Source organism: Lynx canadensis, chromosome E1, assembly GCF_007474595.2.
Source record: "Lynx canadensis isolate LIC74 chromosome E1, mLynCan4.pri.v2, whole genome shotgun sequence".
Taxonomy (NCBI): domain Eukaryota; kingdom Metazoa; phylum Chordata; class Mammalia; order Carnivora; family Felidae; genus Lynx; species Lynx canadensis.
Window position 1 is genome coordinate 55,900,816 of NC_044316.2, and position 23,821 is coordinate 55,924,636.

The 23,821-nt window shown below is 59.3% G+C and overlaps 1 protein-coding gene across 3 annotated transcripts in view; it reads left to right on the plus strand.

Moving 5' to 3' along the window:
• Nucleotides 1–1,067: 1,067 nt before the first annotated feature.
• Nucleotides 1,068–23,821, plus strand: part of MGAT5B (alpha-1,6-mannosylglycoprotein 6-beta-N-acetylglucosaminyltransferase B) — a 71,077-nt gene continuing 48,323 nt past the window's right edge. For all 3 annotated transcript variants that reach the window (XM_030295733.1, XM_030295737.1, XM_030295735.1), the window contains exons 1-3: nucleotides 1,068–1,197; nucleotides 4,948–5,060; nucleotides 13,066–13,213. In XM_030295733.1, the coding sequence (XP_030151593.1) occupies nucleotides 1,130–1,197; nucleotides 4,948–5,060; nucleotides 13,066–13,213 (329 nt within the window). In that variant the 5' untranslated portion in view covers nucleotides 1,068–1,129. The remainder of the gene's footprint in view (nucleotides 1,198–4,947; nucleotides 5,061–13,065; nucleotides 13,214–23,821) is intronic.

Genomic DNA, 23,821 nt, shown 5'->3' on the forward strand with positions numbered 1-23,821 from the left:
CCCTGGCTTCTGGGCTCAGTGGATGAGCCGAAGCGCGAGAGGCGGAGTTTGAACTTAGCTCAGTAAGCAAAGGGGAGCCGCTGCAGTTTCCGACCAGAGAGGGCCAGAGGATGGGTGAGGGCTGCAAAGCGACATCAGAGGTGGTGTGAAGGGGCCAGGACAGAAGGCCACCGGGGGAGATAGGGGCAGGGGCGGCGACGCGAGGAAGGGCCCAGGCGCCGGAGGAAGTGGGGAGGCGGAGGGGGTCTTCTCCCAGCGCCGACCTTGTCTGTGCTCCGCAGGAGCCGAAGCGGGGCTGGTGGCTCGCGGGATGTTCCCGAAGGCCGGGCCGGGGAGGTGGCACAGCTGGTGGGGGGAGGCGCGGGGACCTCCGCCTCCCCCCACCCGACACCCGGCCCGGAGGACGCGCTTCCGGGCCGCAGCCACGAGGTGGCGCCGGCGCGCCGAGGAAGCGCGGCGGCCGCTCCAGGGCCGCCCCAGCAGCGGCTCCTCCGCCTCCTCGGAGGAAACAATGCGGCGCCTCCCCGCGTAGCGCGGCGCGGGGCCGGACGCCGGACACCCGAGCGCGGGCAGCCGAGCGAGCGGGCGGCAGGGCGGGCGCGGGGCGCCCTCGCCGAGAGCCATGGGCGCGGCGCGGCGCGGGGCCGGGGAGCGGCGCGGCCCGGAGGCGCGGGGGGCCGGGACGCGGGCCCGGGGCCGCCTCTAGCCGGCACCGAGGGCGCGGGTCCGGGGATGAGGGCGCCCGCGGCGGGGAGCCCGTCTGCGCGCCGCGGCGCCGTCCCGCCCAGCGAGCGAGCCCCAGCAGGCAGACGCGCGGCCGGCGGTCGGGGAGCGCGCCGCCTCCCGGCCCTAAAAATGTGAAGCGGGGAGGGCGGAGACGCAGAGACGGCCCGGCTGGGCGCCCTCGCCGCCCTCCGGCAGCCGCGCCGCTCCCCTTCCCCGCCCGCCCAGGCCGCGCCGACCCCGAGCAGCGAAGCCGCCGAGCCCCCGCCCCCCCCCCCTCCCTCCCGGCCTCGCTCAGACCCGGCTTCGGCCCGCCGCGGGTTCGCGGCCCGGACGCGGCGGGAGCAGGGCCCGGGACGGTGCGTCCGGCCTTGCCCGCGGCTCCTCGCCCAGACAAGTTTGAACAATGATCACAGTCAACCCGGATGGGAAGATAATGGTCAGAAGATGCCTGGTCACCCTGAGACCCTTTCGGTAAAGTTCTCTCCCGGCTGGCGCGGGGAGGTCTTTTTGTCCGAGGGGGCGCGGGGTAGGGGTGGGCGAGGTCGTTCCCCGCGAGGGGGCCCGTCCCAGGGGCAGAGGGCGGCGGTTCGTGTTTGTGATGGCCGGCGGGGCTGTAGAAGGGATGGGGCCGAGGTTCGGGTTCGGGTGGGGAGGGGCGTGTAATCCTGAGACGTGTCCCGAGGTGGCGAGGACTCGGGGTGCGAGGGTGGGAACCGGGGCAGAGCGCACCCGGGTTGTGGCCCTGGGCCCGGGAAGTCGCCTCTGCCAGGGTGCCCCTTCCCCGCCCCTCGGGGTCCTTCCCACTTCTCAGACGGCCCCACCCCGGCGGCGAAGTTCTTGCGCGGTGCTGGGAGGCTTCCCCGCCCCGCGTGCGAGTCGAGCCCTGGGTTGAGTCGTCCACCTGTCCCACCGCTTTGCCCTCGTCTTCTGCTCGCGCTCCCGTTCTCGCGGCGGCGTGCGGGCCTGTCTCTAACGGGAGGTTCCCCGAGATGGAGCAAGGACGCCCTCCCACCCCCTTTGCTGCTGGGAATTCGACCCTCCTTAGCGTCCGTGGAGAGTTGGTGGCAGGGGCGGCGCTGTGGAGCGCCAGGGCAGCGGGAGCCGGGACCTCTGGGAACGTGGAGGCAGGATAGAGGCGAAGACGGATCCTTTCACCCCAACCTCGGGGGGCCAAGTCTAGCTGGGCTCTGTCGAACCCCTCCAGGCCCCTCCCCCCTCCCAGACCCCGGGCTCCTCTCCCTAGAGCCCGCGGAGCCCGCCTGCTGCTGGGGGTGGGGAGGAGACGCTAAGCGATGGGTGCCCAGCGGGGTCGGAGAGCCACCTTGCCCAGGGGGGCTGGGTGGCAGAGGGCGCCGAGGGAGCGGCGAGGGCGGGGCGGTGGTCGCACTCCGGATGCGGCCACAGGTTCGGTGTGGACGCGGCTCCTTTCCGCTGGGGCAGGAGCTGGGCAGGAAGAGGCGCAGGAGGGCTGTGGGAGGGTCGGGTTTTGAGCCCCTCCCCTCCAGGCCTTTGGCCGGAGTCCCCGCCCCTTCCAGCTGGTCTCCCTCCAGCCCCCAGACGGGAATACCTTGGCTCAGGTGTCTCCGGCCTCCCCAGCACCTCCAGCCTCTGGATGGGCTGGGCCTGTAGTGTGGAGCTAGGCAGCCTGCCTTCCCGACAGCACGGCTCATGATGGACCGCCGATGTCTGGAGGATGCGGGAAGGGAGGATCGTAGAGTTGGCGGTCCCAGGTGTAGGGCCTTGGGCAGGAGGCAGGGGGATGGCTCGACGCAAGGTTCGCATGGGAAGGAGGGCAGGAAGTGGGCGTCCCTGGAAAGGACCTTACTCCTCCAGCGAAATCCTCGAAGGCCTGGCTGACACTGACCGTTGAGAGGGTCCTCTCCCGGTCTCTGCCACCCCATGTCGTCCCGCCCTCCAGGTCATGGGAAGGCCCGCCAACCGACCCGAGCTTTGGCTGGACGTTTTCTGGTGCAATTGGAGGCGGCTGCTGGAGCCAGCACCATGGACAGCGCCCACTCCCCAGAGCTCCTTCCCTCTGGGGTCCTGGCTTTTTCAGGCTTTTATCTGAAGCCAGGATTCAGAGGTGGTATTGCATAGACTCCCCTCCTTTCAAGTTCTGTTTATTCACCTAGGGTCTTCCTAGGCTACCCAGAGAGTCACAGCCAGCAGTGGAATCTTCGTGTCCCCTTCAGATGGAGGGGGGCTGGCCTCTAACCACATCACCTCTACCTGTTAATTTTTTTTTTTTTTTACCCGTTAATTTTTAAGGCCAGGCTGGGAGCCCTGCTCCCTTTAGTTTCCCCAGAGCCTCGTTCTGTAGTTGCTCCCGGAATATCGTTTGAATGGATACACAGACGGACGAAACCATTTTTACTGGAATCCACCATCAATGGCCCTAGGATTGGGGTCTGGCAGAGAGAGATTCAGATGAGGTGTGTTTGGAGCGTCAGATTCTAGGCTAAAAGTTTAGATCCCTTTCTCATAGCAGGTTTGTTTGAGCCCTGGCTCTAAATACAACCCCATAGCTGGGAAGGGGGTTTGAGGGAGCGGGAGACAATAAGCTTGAGGAATCCGTCCTTGTCCTCAGGCCGGGAGACGATAGCTGATTCTTTCAGAATCTTCCTGGGTGCACAACCACCCGCCTCCTACACTGTTTCTCTGGCTGCTGTCCTGAGACCAGCCTGGCTTCATCTTGGGATCCCAGGGACCCATCCTCAAGCTTGGTGGAATGCAGTGAGGGTCCCTCAGAGGTGAGGGAGCAGTGTCTCCTGCTGGGTCGCCTGTCCTCCTGTCACCTCCTGGGGGAAGCCCCCAGTGCTTTCTCTGCTTTGGGGTTGTGCCCCCTCTCCAATTTAATCTCTAACAGCTTCATTTAAATATGGGGTGGGAATTTTGTTGTGCTTTTATTTTCTTCTGCAATTGTGTGTTTTCTTTAATGGGCCAAGTTTTAATTAAATACTGCTCTGCCAGCTTCAAATAATGAAGATTAAAATGCATAAAGCAAGTCTTGCATGGGGACGCACACAAATGTGGAGTTGAGGGTGGCGGGTGGAGGTGAGAGGGCTGGAGGTCTCTAGCATGACTTGTGGGGCTCCCTGTGGTGAGCCTGGCCTCATATAGGATGGGGTTCCTCGCCCTGACCAGAGCGGCGGGGGTCTCCGTTTTTAGCTCTGCTAGTTCTGCAGGTCCTCTGATACATTCAAGGTCCCCGAGAAGCTGCTACCTCTGGCCTCCCTGGGACTGTGCTGGTTAGCTCAGTTCTCCTGTTTGAGGCCCGGCACCTAGTACGGAAACAGCAGGAACGTGGGGCTCCCTGCTGTCCCCCTGGGGCTACCCCAGTGCCTGGCACCTGGGAACTAATCAACTATGTGTTGAAGGGACGAACAAGGGTCCTGTTTTGACCAGCTCTCCTGATCCGTGCAATAACACGCTCCCCAGATGACACCCCGTGCTCAGGCATCCGCCTCCCTGATCGGTCAGTCCGGAAGCTGACGACTGCTATGTGCCTGCCCGGTGAAGATGTGGGTTGGGAGTAATCTGGGCCTGGAAGGTGGCCACATGGCCCTGGCCTTGTAGATCGTACCCTCTGGTAAGAATGGAGGCACACGCCACCCGCCTCGAACATGATAAGGAGGTGTTCAAGCCAGCTCATGACTGATTGCCTTGGCAAGACCTGTGTGCACAGTGCTGAGCTGAGCCCAGGTGATTGATGGGATCCAGGTGGGTTTTGTCTGGACCAATTACTTGCCCTCTGGCTGGCATCGGGTCCTGCTGTTTCCATCTATGCCCGTGCTTCTCAGACTTGAGCGCGTAGCAGGATTGCCTGGAGAGCTTGTTAAAACGTGTTGCTTGCACCACCCCCAGAGTGATTCAGTAAGCCTAGGATTGGAGCCCAAGACTTTGCATTTCTACCAATTCCAAGGTGATGCTGTTGCTGGCCTGGGGATCACACATTGAGCCTGCTTAGTGAGCCAGGCTCTGTCTGGAGTCTAGAACTTGCCGGATCTATGCCTGTATCACTGTCCCCCCGGGGTTTTGCGTGAGGCTCGTGGCCAGCCCCTTGTAGTCCACTTCTCTTTATTCTGCTGTGACAAGAGACCTGGCCAGGAGCTCAGCCCTGTTTCATCCTCACACCCTCACCCCTTCATTTGTACAGAGCCCTTGCTGGGTAGGGGTGCACTCCGCTGACCTGTCTCTGACCCGCCCTGTCGCTCCCTGCAGGCTCTTTGTCCTGGGTATCGGCTTCTTCTCACTGTGCTTCCTGATGACGTCTTTGGGAGGCCAGCTCTCTGCCCGGCGCCCGGGGGACTCCCCCTTCACCATCCGCACAGAAGGTATCTCGGTGGGGAAAGTGACTCAGAAATGGGTGCAGGTGTTTGTGGGTTTGGGAGAAGGAGGCCTTTGAACCTAGTGAACTCAAGGGACCTTCTGGGTCTCCGTCCCAGGGATCCTGGCCACCTCGTCTATGGATGTGTGCTTGGAAAGGGACCGTGGCTTGGGCCGCGTGACCTTGCACGCTGCTCTGGTGCCCCAGAGCTGTGATCATCAGGCTTCTTCTGGTGCAGACTCTCGGGCCAGGGAAGGGCCTTTGAGTCGGGGTCTCCCAGGCATCCGAAGGGGCTGCTTGAGTTGTTTCCTCAGTGTGTGTGTTGGGGGAGAGTGTTTCCGAATATGACGCTTGTCCCTTTGAGACACACATACTTTGTGCTTTTGACCCAGGCTGTGGCCACGGCTGAGGGGGTGGGAGGTGGGGGCCGGAGTCAGAGGGAAGACCCAGTCATGGCTCATGTGTCTTATCTCTGAACCCTTGGGACCCAGTCCAGACCTTCGTGGCTCCTTGCCCATGTAATACATGTGAGGGAGTGGAACAGAGGTTCAGAGCATGGGCTTTGGGGACCAGATGGACCTGGTTTGTACGCTGGCTCATTATCCCCCAGCTGCATACAATTGGCCATGACACTTAGCACACCTACAGAGAAGGAAAGTCATGACCGTCTTCGGGGGCTGGATTGAATGAGCTCACAGTATTGGGGGCATGACGGGGTCATGACCAGGAAGAACCCCCAAGGATGGCCCTCCTCCCCTCTCTTCCTACTCCAGGAAGAGCGGTGAACAGTGCAGTCTTGCTCAGTGTTTCTTAGAGGCTCTTTTGGTGACAGTGGGCGGGAGACACGCAGGTTAGTGGGGCAGCTGAGACACATGAGGCTTCTGGAACTATTCATCGGGCTGGCTGGGTAGGGGACTCTGCAGAGATGTCTGTCTGAAGTCCACTTTCTCGCCCCGCCTCCCCCCTCCCCGCCCCGGGGCTCAGCGATGTGGCTCCCCTGTTCCCACTGGCAAATATACCCTAAGTAGAATGGGCTGTCATCCAGGGTAGATGCTCTCAGGGGCCCTGGTTAGGCCATCTGGTGTCTCCTCATTAGATTTCTTCCTTTGGTTTCACGTGTACTTCTTTATATCTGCAAAAGCTCCTGGCAGGAATTTCACATTTATTAGTCATTCAAACCTGGATGTACATTAACGTGTCCCAGCTCTGACTTGCAGAGACTTGCTTCAGTCTCCCCGAGCTCCTGTTGTCTCCTCTGATAAACGGGGATCATGCCTGTGCCCCCCAGGATGGCCACCAGGAGCATTAAGATAACACGTATGGAGGGGCTCTCGCAGCGTCTGGTACACGGCGCGTGTTCCATCCGTGTTTACTGGACGTGTTCAGTCTGAGACAGTGCAGAAAAGGTTGTCTAGGGAAGAGGGCCGAGGAGATGCTGGGATGTCTACACAGGAGATATACGTGTGAATAGGGGCTGGAAGACGGAAGGCAGGGCAGTTGTGAAGGCGCACTTGAGGGGAAGCTGGGGGGGGGGGCGGCTATGAGGTCACTGGTGGGGAGGGGGGTGGATGAGTGTGAGGAGGTAGGTTGCACAGATCGCCGGTCAAGCTCCCTGGCTGCCACTCCTGGAGAGGGGGCGTGTCCGTCTGGGTGGCTGCGATAAGGGGCTTGAGGAAGTTGGGTCTCCAGAAAGGTCAGGGATCCAAGAAGGTGGCAGTTGGGGGCTGGGGGGGGGGGAGGAGGGGCGTGTGCCTGGGCTCTGGTCCCCCTGCTCATCTCCCTGGCAGGGGATGGGTCCAGTGGCCCAGAGCACAAGGGGCTTGCGGGAGCCCTACGGTGCTGTGCCTGCGCAGTTTTGCCTGCAGAGACGGTAGGAGTCCAGGGCCAGCCAGATCTGTGTCTTGGGGGTGGGCGGAGCCCTAGAGGGGAGAGGACTCGCCCAAGGTCACGCAGTTAGGTTGGAGGCATGTGTGTGTCTGCAAGTGTTGTGTGTGTGCGCATTCAACTTTCTACTGGACTGTAGTGCCCCCAGACCGAATGCATCCATGCACCCAGCAGCCTAGATCAAGGAACAGAACGTGATCAGCCCCCGGAAGTGCCCTCCTGCCCCCTCCCGCGGATGACTGCCCCAGGGGTGTCAGGACCCTGACTCCTCCTAGCGCAGACGAGATGTTCCTCTTCTTCGGACTGTCGGAGGGTGGAATTGCGTGGGGGTGGGGGTGGGGGGCGGATTCTGTGTGTGCCTTTTCCTCTCACGACTCTGTTTGTGAGAGCCGCCCGTCTCCTGGTGTGTGGCTGTCGGCATTTGTCTTCACGGCTGTCGTGCAAATTCCATTGTGTGGATGCATCATATTATGCTTATCCAAAAAAAAAAAAAAAAAATCCTTGCATCGGTCGACAGAACCATCTGAGCCCAACTGGGGAAACAGTCTGTCCTCTCCCGGCTTGTCAAGCCTGTGAGGGCAGCGGGTCACTCCAGGGCGAGGCTGGGGAGAGGTGGATGGAAGAAGGGTGTTCTCCACAAGGCGGGGGCCGACGGTAGCCTCGGTCGACGGTGGTCTCCCTGGGGAGGCTCCAGATACCCCTCTGGGCCAGTTTATATTTTGTGATAAAGTTTGCTATTTGGGGGATAAAAATCTCCTTCTATATGCTGTACACTCGTCTTAAGATCCGGGGGAAGGAAGCTGGCGGGGAGCATGACTGGGAGAAATGTAACCTAATTCCCTCTTGCTGCAAGGGGCTTGGGCCTTTTGGGCATGCGCCTCACCAAACCCCAGTCCCTCTTCCCTGCCTCCTGGCTCCACCGCCCCTGTCTTGTCCTCGGGAGGAACTTGCTCAAGGGGCCCCGATAGGAAGTTGTGTCCGAGGCCTCCCTCCCAGTGTTGCTGCAGATTCCCTTCCTGCTCCCCGCACCCCCAGCCAGGATTTGAACCTGGGGAACATCAGAGAAATATTTCCTTGTTCTGTGGCTGTCTCTGGCCTCCGACCACGGTGCTAGGGGGCTGTTTTTCTCAGAGGCTGGTAATAGATGGGGGGCCAGGGAGGTCTCTTCTACCTGACACGACGGGGGGCTCCTCCCATTTCCAGGAACCAGCTGGAAAGCCTAGGGGTGGGGACGAGAAAGGACAAGGCTGGGGGGTGGGGACAAGGGAGGATGGGAGACAGACACAGAGAGTGTGGAGGAGGGAGCAGAGGGGGCCTGGTGGGAAATCGAGCACCTCTGTCTGTATCTCCTGGCTTCCCAGCTTTCCTTATTTATATGGAAATATGGAGACAACCCTGGGGCCTCACATTAAATACACTTCAATTTAGCCGACACCAAGAGCGGTGAGGTGACTCAGGGCAAGCCGTGGCAGGGGCTGCTCTGCTGACAGTCCCTGGGTGGGTGGTGGCAGTCAGGGGACTAGCTCCGTGCCCCGGAGATCCTCCGCAAGTGGTGGGGAGCTGGCTGCCCAGGTCTCTGGAGCTTCTAGTCTGTGCCATTTGCAGACAAGAAGGGCCACCCTGAGCCCCCCAGGGGCTGGGGATGGTCTTGCAGTCTTGGTCTGGTCCGATGGAGGTAGCCTTACAGACCCATCGGAAAGGGGCCGTCTGTGTCCTTAGCCATGTCCCTCAGCCCTCGGGTCTTCTGGGGCTACCCTTTCTGTTGACATTTAAAAAAAATTTTTTTTGGGGCGCCTGGGTGGCGCAGTCGGTTAAGCGTCCGACTTCAGCCAGGTCACGATCTCGCGGTCCGTGAGTTCGAGCCCCGCATCAGGCTCTGGGCTGATGGCTCAGAGCCTGGACCCTGTTTCCGATTCTGTGTCTCCCTCTCTCTCTGCCCCTCCCCCGTTCATGCTCTGTCTCTCTCTGTCCCAAAAAATAAATAAAAAACGTTGAAAAAAAAATTTAAAAAAAAAAATTTTTTTTAATGTTTATTTATTTCTGAAACAGAGAGAGACAGAGCATGAGTGGGGGAGGGGCAGAGAGAGAGGGGGACACAGAATCTGAAGCGGGCTCCAGGCTCCGAGCCGCCAGCACAGAGCCCGACGCGGGGCTCGAACTCACGGACCGCGAGATCGTGACCTGAGCCGAAGTCGTTCGCTCGACCGACTGAGCCACCCAGGCACCCCATCTGTTGACATTTTTTAAGAATTGGCTTAATCCTTCCTATGAAGGGCCATCCCGAACCCCACATATCTCTGAGGACTCTCTGGGGGGCTTACGTTTCCCTGGCCACCTCTTGCTCTGATCTCCTGCTTCTCCCCTCCTACGTCCTCGGTGTCCCCGGCATTGACCTAGAGGGAAGGGCATACTTTCCCGGAAGCCCCTGCACAGAGGTGGGGGTAACGGCATGGGGGCTGTGACCACTGCTCAGCAGAGCAAGCAGATGGCAGTTTCCTCCTGCATCCCTGCAGCTGGCGCTTCCCCCCCCACCCCTGCACGGGCGCTGCCCTGCCCCCCCTGCCCCCTGCCTCGTTCTCCCTCCTCCTCTCCCAGGCTGAGCCAGGAATCTCCAGTCTCCCTACTTGAATATGCAGGGTCATTTAGCTCTTTGTCCCTCTGCCCTGGGCATCTAGCCTCTGCTCTGGCCCTGAGCTCTCGCCCTAAGGGGATTCGGCCAACTTTGAGAGGAACGGTTCTTTCTTCTCCTATCACCCTCATCTGCAGAGGCAATTAGGGGATGAGCCACAATGGCAGTCCCAGCCCATAGAACCTCAGGGTCCAGGAAGTCCAACGCCCTCATTTTAGAGGAGAAGAAACTGAGGCCCAGAGAGGGAAAGTGGCGCACCTATCGGTCCCGCACCCCTGCGGCTGGCGGCCGAGCGGGTGGAGTCCAGGCTTCGCGACTCCCACTCCGGCTTGCCCGAGGCCGCTGTCCTGCTCTGACTCTGCTTGGCTTTTGGGGTCGCCGCGTCTCTCGGTTATTGGCCCCAGCAGCTGTTTTGCAGCCCGCCCAGTGGGGCTAAGGGTGTGTCTTTGGGGAGGCTGTGTCCCTGCGGTTCCAGGGAGGGGCTCAGGCAGTGAGGAGGAGTGGAGGGAGCCTGGGATGGGCTCAGAGAGAGGGCGGCAGTGTGACAGGGCCCGGGTGCCAGGCCCGAGGCCTTCCAGGGAGCACAGCACTGCTCCAGAAGCAGTGATATGGGCTCAGCATCGCCGGGGTGCCGCGCCTGCAGGAGCGAGCTGTTGCCCAGACTCTGTGGTTGGTCCAGTTGGGCCTGAGTGCTCTGGCCAGGTCATGGCTGGGGGAGAGGGGCTTGGTTAACGGGCTCTGACTGAGGGTGTCCCCAGCCGTGGTCTCATTCTCCTTTTTCCATGCCACACCTTTGGGGAAGAGGCCACCTGAGCCTGAGCTGTGAGCATCAGCTCATCAGGGCTGCCCCGGGAGGCCGTGCAGGTGGCGCACTGCACAACTCCAAGAGTGGTACTAAGCAGCGGCCAGATCAGATCGTCTGATGTTCCCCTATTTTTCTAGCTGAGATGATGGGAACCCCCCCTCTTGTTTTACTCTGTGCTCCGGGCATCACGTGAAAGCCAGGTGTTACATTTGGATGATGGACTTGGGTGGGGGTCTCAGGGATGAGAGCGATTTGAAAGACTAACCGTTGGCCCCGATTCTGCGGAGTTGAAAGAGAGAGGAAGCTATTTATATCTTCTTGGATTGATTGACTGGTTGAGTACTGAGTGAGTGGGGCGGGGCGGAGCGGTGGGAGAAACTGGCTTCACCTCACGCGATGGTGAAATCTCCTAATCCCGACTGGTTTGTTAAAAATCTACCCGGTCTTTCCAAGGGGGGAAATGTGGGAAGACTTCTAGCTACTTCAGCTGCTGGTGCGGGGATGGAGACGGGGTGGAGACAGTGCGTCTTTACTTCCTTCCTCTAGATGTGCATTTTCTCCAACACCGTCCGCTGCTGTTGTTCTTGGGTAACTGTGTGTGTGTGTGCGTGTGTGTATGTGTGTGCGTGTGCGTGCTTTGGAGCCCGGGACCCTGGCTTCTTTAAGGAAACTGCAGCTCTGCCTTGCTGGGGACTTGGTGGCCAGCTGGCACTTCCTTCCATAGCACGTGAATGAGCCCTCCCCGGCTCCTGGTGGCCTCCCTTCTGACCTCAGGTGGGCTCAGCTTCCAGGGGACCCCAGCCAGGAGTGAGAGAAAGTGGTAGCAGCCACTGGGCCAGGCCAGGCCCCAGAGCCAGGGGACGTGGGGGACAATCCAAGCAGAAACGTCACAGGCAGCCTTGGTGACACGAAGCCTTCCTTGCCGCCCCCCCCCCCAGCTCAGTCCTATGCCTGGAACAGAGGAGAACAGCCCCCTCCTGTCTCCCCTCTTCTCCCCACCTCTGCCCCCCACTTCCTAGTGGCCTGCCATGCTCTCTGCTGCCCCCTCTTGGCACTGTGACATCGGATTATTGTTCCTTGGGTTGGGGACACAGAGGCCAGTAGTGTTGCCATGGCTCGCCCTTGGCCACACGGCCACATCGGGGATTGGTGGCAGAGGTGGGCGAGAGCCCCTCTGAGCTCACTGGGCCCCAGTGCCGCTGGTCCCCCGCCCCCAGGCCCTCACGATGCCCATGCACACGGGCAGACTGGCAGCGTCCGGTGACCGTGGTTCTTTGCCGGGGGCTTCCTACAGTCGTTGGAGCTGGCCGTGCCACCCACGGCAGGTGGAGAGTAGCAGAGCTGGGCTGTCCCTGGGAGCAGCCCTCAACAGTGACTGCAGGAGATGTTGAGCGCATACCCTGGCTCCCTCACGGCCCCCCCACCCCCAGAGGACAACTCTGGGGGCAGGCTCTGCACCTGCTGGTTTCCCCAGTTTGGTGGCTCGCCCTCTCTGGGCTGCCTCCCCTTCCCTGTGTCACCTCCTCGCTCCCTGACCGGAGTTTCCTTCACCTCTCAAATAAAAGCCTCGCCCTTAAACTCTGGTCTTGGGCTTTGCTTCCGGAGAACCCGACCTAAGGCCCTCCCATCCCCACCCCTGGAAACCCCGGGAAGCATTCAGGTCTCCATAACAGGGCTCATTTGCTGTGAGAGGTTCAGAGCCTGGCCCCGGGGAATCTCACGGAGCCAAGCTGGGGATTGTGGCGCCTGGAACCGAGTACCTGTGGACTGTTTGGAGGGGCCGTTAACACCTCCACGTGATTTGGTTGAAAAGGGAGGCAGGGACCTCTCTCCCACCCTGGCACGTGTGACATGATGATCGGGAATAATTAGGAAATCGTGGAGAATCTGGGCTGGTTAATGAATGGCATCTCGGTTGCTTCTAGTTAATTTTGCTCTTCACGAGGTCTGTCTTGCCCCTCAGTCCAGGAGTTGATCTTTGGGAATCCAACGGCCAAATGAGAGTCAGGACGAGTTCCCGATGGTTTTCTATGCTGGGGTCCGGGGCAGTGGGGTGGGGAAGGGGTCTGGCCGGGCCCAGAGGCTGGCAGGAGAACAACAGCGCCCCGAGCTCCTTCAGCGTGGGCTCACAACCTCTCCTGTGTATGCACACCATGTGGGTGGCCAGCAGCCTGCAGACCCCTGGGCCCCACACCCTACAGATGTGAATCGGCAGACGGTGACTAGGGCCTGAGAATCTGGATTTTAACAACCTGGCCAGGAGAGTCAGGTGCAGAGTGGGCGATTGACCGCATTTTTGGAAGCCCTGATCCAGAAGTCCTGTCTGAACCTCAGTGCTGGGGGACCCTGGGGTTCCTGCTCCCCCAACCGGCCCTTTCCCGTCTCCGCACAGACCTGAGATTATGTCTAAAGCTCCATTTTGCAGGCGACAAAATGGAGGCCCAGAGAGGTTAAGATGATCTCAGTGTCACCCAGGTTGTAGAGAGCAGGTTGGCCCCGGGCTCTGTACCCCAACACAACAAAGCGGCGGGGGGGGGGATCTCCTGTCCTGCAGGGGTGAGGGGTGGGGTGGGTTCACTCTCCTGACCCCTCCTTGGCCTGGGAGAGTGGGAGCGGGGCTGGAGTCTGAGCCTCCAGGTTCAGGGGGCCCCCGGGCTGCGGCTGAGCCTGACTGTGCCCGTGGGCCGTCTGCAGTGTTGGGCGGGCCGGAGTCCCGCGGCGTCCTGCGCAAGATGAGCGATTTGTTGGAGCTGATGGCGAAGCGAATGGACGCGTTGGCCAGACTGGAGAACGGCAGTGAGCTGCACCGGGCTTCTGGCGACGGGCACTTTGCTGCGGACAGGTAAGGGGTCCCTGCAGGGAGAGTGGCACTTGGAGTGGGGGAGGGGTGGATCACACCGTGCGGGGCGGGGGTGGGGGCAGGGGGGGAGGGGAGGGACAGCAGGGGACGACTGCCGTGCAGCCTCCAAATGCTCTCCCAGAGCTGGGGGGGGGGGCGCTATCAGTCAGCCCCCTTTTTGCTAATGGAGAAAACTTAAGAAATACGGAAGCCGCACAAGAATACCACCCCAGAGCGCGTTTCCACCACCAGATTCAGCGGCTGTTAACGTCTTGCCATGTTGGTGGCCTGACTCCCTCTTGTCCCTTCTTAATAAGGACCAGAGATGAAGGCCGGGGGGCGCTTTACCTGCTTCCCCGTGGAGACAGGTGCCTTCCCGAGTTAGGCGTCAATGGCTCCCGGCACATGCGTGTTGTATAAGCTCATGCTGGGAACGCGCGGTGCGTGGGGTTCACGGGCATCCCACAGGTGCATTTCCTGCACCTGCTTTTTTCACTCGACACGGCACTTTTGAGCTCTGTCCACGCTGACGGTCATGTGGGGGTGGGATGGCCCCGGTGGTTACCTGTCCTCCACCAATGGGCCCAGGTCATTTTTTGCCAAAAAGGATTTCTTGGTTTATTCGTTCTAAATATTTCCCTCCCGAGTCCAGAATATCCAAACATCTCCAAGAGTCTGGGCCACAGTCCCATGGGCCTCAGCAGCGGGCCCACACCAAATGGTGTCTTGGGTGTTTAAGTGCCCGGAAACCCAGAGGATGAGGAAGCGCGGAGTCAGGGCCCTCGGACTGGGCTGTGGAGGGAGGGGCTTGCAGCCCCCCCCCCCCCCCCCCGCCCCATCCCAGGGAGACGGGCTCCGCCTGATCTCAGATTTCCAACACTGGGGTTCCTTGTGACGTGGATTTGCGCAACGTGTTCTAACTGCTAAAAAAGTAAGTTTGAACCCGGCACTCAACACGATTTAGGAAAAGCTATGCCTTGGCCGGTGTGATTTGCTAAGAATGTTCTACGGCTGAAAAACCCAGCGGAAATCTTCGCTTCTAGACAACGTGTAGGAAAGACGTACCTCAGCCAGCACAAGGGAGGTAAAGGCCGAGGCTCCGGGCACCTGCTGTTTGGAGTTCCGCAGAGTCAAAGTTCAAGTGTTGGCGGCCGGTCCTGGTCATTGTGGGGCCCCGGCCGGCCGGGGGAGGGGCCGTGTGGCACGGACCCCTCCTCTGGAGCCGCGTGGGGTCCGCTGACATAGCCTGTGCGGGCCGGGCTGCTGGTCACGGGACACACCTCACACGGGCCCCGCTGACTGAGCGTCCTGACAGCCGGTCGGGTCCAACCCCAACGGTGTCGTCAGCTCTACCCCCGCTTCGTGGGTGCTTTAATCTCTGCTGCGTCGAGGAGGGAACTGAGGTGCAGAGAAGTTCCGGAACTCACCCGAAGTTGCCCGGCAGCTGAGGGGCCGGGCCCGGCTCTGGACCGAGGCCAGCTAACTCCGGAGCTCACGTTTCTGACCCCTGTGCCCTTGGTGGCCGCCTATTGAACGTGTGGCTGCGCGTGGGTTAGTTTTTATTCCTTTGCAAGACTTTGCATCAATTAATTTACAGCTCGGGGGAGAATATCCTTCACTAGATCTTTGCCTTGATTTTTTTTTGGGGGGGGTTGGGAAATGTAGACTCCAAAAGGACAGTCCTGGAACCTGGTAGTGTGAGGAACCGGCCACAGTGCCTGGCTTCTGAGTCGGCTGCCTGGCTGGGTGCTGGGCGCCTGGTTAGATGCTCTCTCACCATCCCGGGATGAGCGCCTGACAGAACAAACTAGACAGATCCTCTCAGGAAATATATTTTGGACCCACTAAGCGCCAGGCTACTGGTGCTGGCGACGCAGTGATGAGCTTGTCCTCACTCCTGTGGAGGAGACAGGCAGTAACTGAGAAAAAGAGGTTAATGAGATAATGTCAGATACCGATACGTGCTCTGAAGGGTTTGGGGTGGGTGTCCTGTTCACACAGGGCAGTCTGGGAGGGCCTTTCTGAGTTGGTGATACTCCAGCTTGATTCTGAACAATGGGAAGGAGCCAGCCGCGCGAGGAGCTGGGAGTAGAGGATTTGGAGAAGCGAAAGGAACAAGTGCAAAGGCCCTGGGGTAGGATAAGCTTTAGTGTGTTGGAGGAAAAGAACCAATGGGAAAGGCAACATGGCGGAGGGTGGTGAGGGATAGGACAGGCTGACAGGGCAGGTGGCGTAGGGCTTTGTCAGCTGTGGTGAGTATTGAGGACACTATTCTAAGAGGCGTGGGAGTTTGCTAGAGGGCTCACAAAGAGGGGGTGATAGGAGCTGGCTTTGTTGCGTTTTTTTTAAGGATAGCTCTAACTGCTGTGTGGAAAAGGGAAGCGGGGGAGCTGGTGGCAGAAATGGGGGGAGGGAGGCAAAGGTGTTGGGCTCCCATGGCGTTCCTTCCCTCTGGGGCATGAGATCATTTTCTTCTGCATGTACATGGCTTCCATCGTCCGTCCATCGTCCCTCTAATCCAACCTCTCACCCCCCGCTGTCTCCTCCTTGCTCCTCTCCTGCCTGCCCCCAGCTCTGCGGCCGCCCCTCCCGGCTGTCTGTCGGGCTGTCCACAGGTCACCAGGGCGAGGGCAGAGGACGCTGTCGCCTCTCCACTGGGCACCCAGCTGTGGGCGACAGAGCAGAGGGGCAGCTGGCCTGCCTTTTTGGCCGCTGGGGGGGTGGGGAGAGCTATTGTCAGCAGCTCCACGCCTCTCTGGTTTCTTCCCGTCCTGGCCTCTCCCCCCCTCCCTCCCCTGCCCTGCCTCGGGGAGGAGGGGGAGTCCGCGCCACCTCCTAGCTCCCTCCCGACCCGGGGAAGTAGCAACAATCCATCAAGACCAGCAGAGCCCATCAAACCCCATAGGCAGAGCCGTAAATTTCAGGGACATTGTTGCTTCTTGTTTCAGGGAGAGAAATGGGCGTGTCCAGGGCACGCAGTGTGTCTTTGTGGGGGGGGGGTTGCTGGCTCACACCTCCCGTGTGCACAGACACTCCAGCCCCCCGCCCACCTTGACCCACCCGGGGCAGATGAGAATCCTTCCAGCAGACTCTGTTCCCCTGCGCTTGGATTCCCCCGCCTCAAAATGATCTGTGGCCTTCACTACCTCCTCTGTCCTCCTCCTGCCCTGCCCTGCCGGAAGCTTCTGGACTGTTGCCCCCCCCCCCCCCCCCCGCCATGGTTGGCATGTCCTCTGGGAAAGCAAATTTGCTTTTTTAGCCTAGGAAAACCTAATTAGGGGTTATTTGCAGATTTGCTGCAAATGGCATCGCATTATGTACCCTAAAGCCAAACAGTAATGATCTCTGAATTTCCCATAAGGCTTCTCTGCAGCAGCAAAGACGGCCAACGTTTCAGGCCGTCTTCTTCGTTCGAGTCAAGCATGAGTCCGTATCTGCCGGGCGCTTACTGTGTGTGGAGTCTCGGCCGGGGTTTCCGGAATGGGTGGAGAGGACACAGGGGGACCAGGGGTGGAGCCCTGTTCTCCAAGAGCAGCACGTGGACCCTGCTGGGGAGGGGGATCCCGCACCTGGCCCGGGGCACAGCTGGAGAGTCGCGACAGCAGGTCTCTGTTGGAAGTTCCAGCGGCTCACGCCCTGCAGGGAGGGTCTGAATCCTGGCTGCTGACTGGGGCCGTGGCCCGGCAGCATGTCATGTGACTCCTCCGAGCCCCGCTGTCCTCATCTGGCGGGGAGAGATAACAGCAGAGGGTTAACGTCTAGAGGACCTGGTGAGTGAGGGGAGCAAACCCCAAACTTGATGGCTGTGGAAACGGTCTACAGACTCTAGATGCCCCAGTTTATGTCTTCAGTCTCAAGTACCCACCTGCCCACCTACCTGGGGGTCCCAGGAATGACTCAAATGCGGTGTCTCCTGGGGACACCCGAGCCCCCCATCTCCCCAGCCCTCCCGACCCAGGCCATGCCAGCCCCACTGTTTCCATTGCCCGGACCCCCAACCTTGGAGTCGGCCTTGACCCTTCTCCCTCTCACTTGTATCCAGTCTGTGAGCAAATTGTCTCCACCTTCAGAAGGTGCCCAGAATCCCACCTCTCCCCACGGCCGCCACCCGTGTCCCCGTCCCCCCACTGATTCCCAGCTCAGCAACCAGAGAGATTATTTTAAAATACCAATTCAGGGGTGCCTGGCTGGGTCATTCGGTAAAGCATGCGACTCTTGATCTCAAGGTCTTGAATTCAAGCTCCGTATTGGGCATGGAGCTAACCTAAAAAAAAAAAATACCGGGGCGCCTGGGTGGCTCAGTCAGTTGAGCGTCCGACTTCGGATCAGGTCGTGATCTCACGGCTCGCGAGTTCGAGCCCTGCGTCGGGCTCTGTGCTGACAGCTCGGAGCCTGGAGCCTGTTTCGGATTCTGTGTCTCCCTCTCTCTCTGCCCCTCCCCTGCTCATGCTCTGTCTCTCTCTCTCTCTCTCAAAAATAAATAAACATTAAAAAAAATTTTTTTTAAATACCAATTTGGTCAGGTGCCTCCTCCTGCATGGCTCCCTATCATACCCAGTGGCCTGTGACCCCCGTGTACCCAGCCCTGTTGTGTGTCCGGCTCACCTCCCCTGCTATCTTCCGTTTCACTCTCTGGGCTTTAGCCCACCAGCCTCTCCGCTGTTCCTGTAGCACAGTGGTCGCCCTCTGGCCACAGGGCCTTTGCACAGGCCGTGCCCTCTGCCTGGAATGATGCTCTTTCCTCAGATACAGCCAAGTGAGTCAGTTTTCTTACTCTCACAGTTTCCTCTGGTTTTTGCTTAAATGTCACCAGTGAGTCTTTCCCCGAGGACCTATGTCAAGCTGCACCCACTCTCCTGGACTCCCCATCCCTCTTCACTTATCACCCCCTCGCCCTGTGTATTTCCGTGATTTGTTTGTGTATGTCTGTCTCCCGAGCTGGAATGTATGCTCTGTGAGGGCAGGGGTTTTGCCTGTTTGACTTCTGGATCCCAGAGTCCAGTAAGTGCCTGCTGAAGAAAGGAAGGATGGGGCGCCTGGGTGGCTCGGTCGGTTGGGCATCCGCTTCAGCTCGGGTCATGATCTCAGGGGTCGTGAGTTCGAGCCCCGTGTCGGGCTCTGTGCTGACAGCTCAGAGCCTGGAGCCTGTTTCCGATTCTGTGTCTCCCTCTCTCTCTGCCCCTCCCCCGCTCAAGCTCTGTCTCTGTCTCTCTCAAAAATAAATAAACATAAAAAAAAAAAGAAAGGAAACAAGGAAGGGAGGAAGGAGGAAGGGAAGACCGGTAGTTTGGGTGCCCTTGGGAGCTCTGTTAAATGTGAACCTGGCACGTGTAGCGTCACAGGGAGACAGAAGCCACGTGCTCTGCGGCCATCCCCGTCCCAGACGACTTCCCGTTCTGTACACGGAGGAGGCTGGCCCACGTGGGGGTGCCTAGTTGCTGCCCTGTGGCGTCTGAGAGCAGGAGCCGCTTGAACCCCGGGGGCCGCCGGCCACCGTGTGAGTGTAGAACCCTAAACGTGGTCACGGCCCTGGACCTGGTGGTTTCGTGCTGGGAATCCGTCTTAGGAGAAGCATCTTAACTTAGAAACGCGTTTGTGAACACGTTGGTCGCGGACGCCTTTTTTATAGCGTCAAAAAGTGTGAGCAACGGGGCGCCTGGCTGGCCCGGGCAGTGGGGTATCTGACGCTTGATCTCGGGGTCGTGCGTTCGAGCCCCGTGTTGGGTGTGGAGAGATTACTTAAAGTAAAATAAAGTCTAAAAAAAAAAAAAAAAAAAAGATGTTTGAGCAACGCTTGAAATGTCCACCAGCAAGGAAACGGCGCCAGACTGTGGTGACTCGGTGGGGCTCATGCCGTCATCAAATAGGATGTGGACGGGTACCTGCGGGGATTTTAGGGACAAGGGACACTGTGAAAAGAGCAGGTTCTGTAATTATAAACAGAGTTGGATTACAAGTTAAACAGTGCAGCAGAGATGACCGAAAGGAGGTGTGTCGAGATTCTTGTCTGGGTAAGGAGAGGAGGGTTTTTCCATTTAAAAAAAAAAAGAGAGGGGCGCCTGGGGGGCTCAGTCGGTTCAGCGTCCGACTTCGGCTCAGGTCGTGATCTCACAGTTCGTGGGTTCGAGCCCTGCATCGGGCTCTGTGCTGATGGCTCAGAGCCTGGAGCCTGCTTCGGATTCTGTGTCTCCCTCTCTCTCTGCCCCTCCCCCATTCATGCTCTGTCTGTCTCTGTCTCAAAAATAAATAAACATTAAAAAAAAAAATTAAAAAAAAAAGAGAAACTCGAAAATGCTCCTAGATGCTGTTGGCCACCTGCGTACCAGCAAAGCCTGTGGCCTGAGCCAAGAGGCCTACGTGGGAGGGTGGGGAGCAGGGCAGGGGGCACGTAACCTGGGAAGACCACTTTGGGGGCTGCTTTTATTTATTTTTTATTTTTTAATTTTTTTTGGGGGGTGGCTGCTTTTAAAGGCGTGCCTCAATTATGTCCCACCCTGTGCGGGGCCCCTCCCTAACAGGACAGCCTCCCTGTGGAGATCGGGGTGGGGGTGGGGGCGCTTGTCTGACCCCAGGGCTGGAGAGAGGCCGGGCTGGTGGGGAGGGACCGGCAGCTGGGTGACAAGGGCAGTCAGGCTTCCAGGGCGGAAACCTAGCAAATATGAGGATAAGTGTGAACAGTCAACCATCCTCACAAAGACAGATTCTCAACATCCAACTGTGTGCTGTTTGTAAGACAGGTGAGATACACCTGTACAGTAGGGTCTCCATGTGTCTTCAACAAAATATACACGTGATCCTGTGTCCCCGAGGCCAGCTTTGCCACCCCGCTTTGTCCCACTCATGGGGCACTGACCCCTTCCCCACGTGCTGAAACCGCACGAAGCCCGACTCCGGCTCTGTTCCCGTCAATAGTGGGGAGGTCATCCGTCTGTCTGTCTGTCTATTGCTCTAATATAAATCTATGTGGATGGATGTGTATGTGTATTTCTTGGTGCAAGAGAGAATGCTCTCTGCTCTTGCTTAGGACGGGGCTAGAAGATCCTGGGTCAAGTTCAGAGCCCCCCCCCCCCACAGCATCAGGGGCTCTGGATGGGGGTGAAGGGGGCCAAAGACGTGGAGGAGGAGAGCGGTAAAGTTGCAGGGAAGGCTGGACACTTTCCGTCCCGTGTGGTATGTGTGAGAGGGGGACAGACAGGGAGGGAGCCAGCCGCAGAGAGAACGCGTCTCCCCGTCCACGACGCTCGCGTTTCTGGCCGAACGTGTCTGTCTCTCTCGGCCAGCGTGTCTGTGGGCACCTGTGGGCTGAGTCTCGGTGTTTTAAAAGGAAAGCGACCCGTTTCGTAATAAAATAACAACTCCCAGCAAGCACGCTGGCCAGCTGTGCGGCAATCGATACCCTGTTAATTGAATGCAACCCTCATAAATCATGGGAGGAACACGAAATTCAACCTCCTTCCCTAGGCGTCCAGAAGAGCTTGTTCAAGGGGCCAGGGAATGAGGGTGGCTCAGGGGCCGAGAGGAGGGGCTTGGGCCTCAAGGGGGCCTCTCTGGGGGTGTGGCCTGAAGCCAGCAGATGACTGGAGCCCAGCCAGCCCGGCTGGCCGAAGGGACAGATACGTGGCATCTGTGTCCTGCCCCTGTGATGACTGGCTGTGGTGTTGGCTGCCTCTCTGGGGGGGGGGGGGTGCAGTGGCTGGGGCCTGGCTGCAACACGGGTGGCCTTGGGGGCTGGCCTGTCCAGGAGGCCACCTGTGCTCTGGTGGAGGGGTTGGCGGTCTGCCTGTGGGTGCGAGGTGAGGGGTGCTCAGGCAGGAGAGCCGGAATACCGTGGATACTGGAGTATTGTCCCAGTGGCTCCCTGGGGCTGGGGGGTAGGGTGACCAGGGGCCCGGCTTGGCCTTCTTTCCCTTTGCAGGTAAGAAACGGTCGGCCGCATGCCTGTCGCTTCCTGGTTGTGCAGAAATCACACGGGCCCGTGTCCTGAGCTCCGGGCGTGCTTTCGTGTTTTGCAGACGCAGTGGGAAGGAGCAAGGGCTGGCAGAGAGGGCCACGGCCTGAGTCCCTGCCCTGTCCCCAGCCTGCATGCCACCTCAAGGACATCGTCGTTGTGATTTTGTCTTTTCCCGGTCAGTTTCCCCTCCATAAAGTAAGGGGCGAGGCCGGCAGGGCTCTGGGGTCCTCTCTGGCTAATTTGGGAATGCCGATTCCCAGACCCGGGCAGGCCCTCAGGGCCCTCGTGTGCCCATGAAGGCAGTGTGATGGGTTTTGGGCACCCCGAGGGGGCGGCTCCACCAGGCAGGGCAGGTAAGAGCTCCTAGAGTGGGCGGGGCGGGGGGGCATCTCTTAGCCCTTCTCCGTGGGGTAGGGGCAGCGGTGGCCTCCTCGGAAGCTTGCCCGCGGATGCTGGGACATGCTTTCCCCTTCCCACCTCTGCCCTGCCTGCTGTCTGCAGACTTTGTGTCTCAGGCTGGCTCAGGCCCCCTTGGGCCCCTTTGCTGGGAGAGGGAGGTCGGGGGCCTCTTCTAGCCAACACCAGCCTGGGGTGGCCCTCCGCCCTGAGGGCTGAGTTCTGGTGTCCAGTGGACTTTGATGGAGAGCTGGCTGAAGCAACAGTAATAATAGTTAATGAAGATAATAAATAATAATAGCAGCCTCTCTCTGTTGGGTACTTATTATGTACTTTGACTTGACCAGTGGCCCAGTGAGGAAGGTTCTATCCAGGTCCGTGATTCGCAGATGAGGGCCCCGGGCTCAGGCAAGGAAGGGCCTGGCCCAGATCGTAGACCTGGAGGGGGCGGTGCCCGGCCTGCGTTGTCTGCCCAGCCCTGTGGTCCTGAGACTACCACGTGACTGCCACATTTGGAGACAGGGGGCGGGATGTGAAAAGGTCCTGTGGGTCTTCGTGGAGCGTCTGCCCAGCTGGGAGGGATGTTAGGACCCGGCTGACCTGAGGACCTGCTGGCCCTAAGAGCTTCCCTCTTTTCTGCCCCTGCCCGGCACCCACAGCTTACAGGTTGGGGCCGGAGAACCTCACCCGTCGTGGGGAGCCGCGGGGTCGGGCTCGGGAATAACGCGCTGCTACAGGGTTAAGTGCAAAGGGGGGGGCAGGGGCATTGGGCAGAAACGGTCCTGAGGGTTCCACCCCGGGGATGTCACTCCCTAGATCACGGCCTTGGTCCTGACAGCCTGCCCGCCCCCCCCCCCCCCCCGTGCCCACCCTTGAGCACAGACCCCTTGCCGGTGAACAGGTACCTGATTTTTTCACTTAATAGCTCCGTGGCCCTGAGCAAGTAACTCAGCCTTGCTGTGCCTTGGTTTCCTCCTCTGTACGATGGGACCATTAGAAGGGATCCTGATGCCGTGGAGAGAATTGCCTGGGACCCCCTCAGCAGAAGCCCCTGCACAGACGTCCTGGTCCATCCCCCCCTTTTTCTTTTGCACTTGGGAGCTTCCGAGGCCGTGGCTGTGGTCTGCGGTCTCGTGGCACCTACTTTCACTGTCGTTCTTTAAGAGAGCTTCCCAGGGAGAGAAGACTAATCATATATATATATATATATATATTTTAATGTTTTTTAAATTTGTTTTTGAGAGAGAGAGACAGAGTGTGAGCAGGGGAGGGGCAGAGAGAGATGGAAACAGAATCCGAGGCAGGCTCCGGGCTGTCAGCACAGAGCCCGATGCAGGGCTCGAGCTCACGAGCCACGAGATCATGACCTGAGCCGAAGTCGGACGCTCAGCCGACGGAGCCACCCAGGCGCCCCAAGACTAATCACATATTATTTGAAAATAAAAGCGCCTGGGTGGCTCTGTCGGTCGAACGTCTGACTCTCGATTGCATCTCAGGTCATGATTCCAGGGTCACGGGATCGAGCCCCGCGTTGAGGCTCTGCGCTGAGGGTGGGGTCTGCTTGAGCTCCTCTCTCCCTCTGCCCCTCTCCCCCGCTCAGTCTCTCTCTTCTCCCTTAAATAAAATTAAACAAAGAGAATGAAAGTGCTGGAGATTCTTCAGCTGTGGTAGGAGCTGGCCCCTGAGCTCAGAGAGGTTAGTGGACAGAAAGTCTGACAGCAGGGGCCCAGGAGAAGCTGGACTCTCCTTTTGCGATGGACTAAAAACCATGTGCCCTCAGCTCTGTATTAGTGTCCTCGGGCTGCCACCAAAAAAATGACCACGAGCCGGATGGCTTAACACGACAAAAATTTTCCGTCTTGATTCTGGAGGCTGAAGTCTGAAATCTACGTATGAGCAGGGCCCCGTTCCTTCCTAAGCCTCCAGGGGAGGATCCTTCCCCGCCTTTTCTAGTGCCTGGTGGCTCCTGGCAGTCCCTGGCTTGTGGCCGCGTCCCTCCGGCCTCTGCCTCCGCTGTCCCGTGGCGGCCTTCCCCTGAGTGTCTCCACATGGCTCTCTTATAAGGACACCAGGAGCAGAACTGAGGGCCAACCTGATTCCGCATGACCTCGTTGTAACGAATGACGTCTGCAAAGACCCTATTTCCAAATAAGGTCACGTTCTGTGGTTCTGGGTGGATGTGAACTTGGTGGGGGGCGGGGGGGGGGGGACACGACTCAGCCCAGCACAGTGCTGGAGCCCTGGGCACGTGACCCATGCTGGAC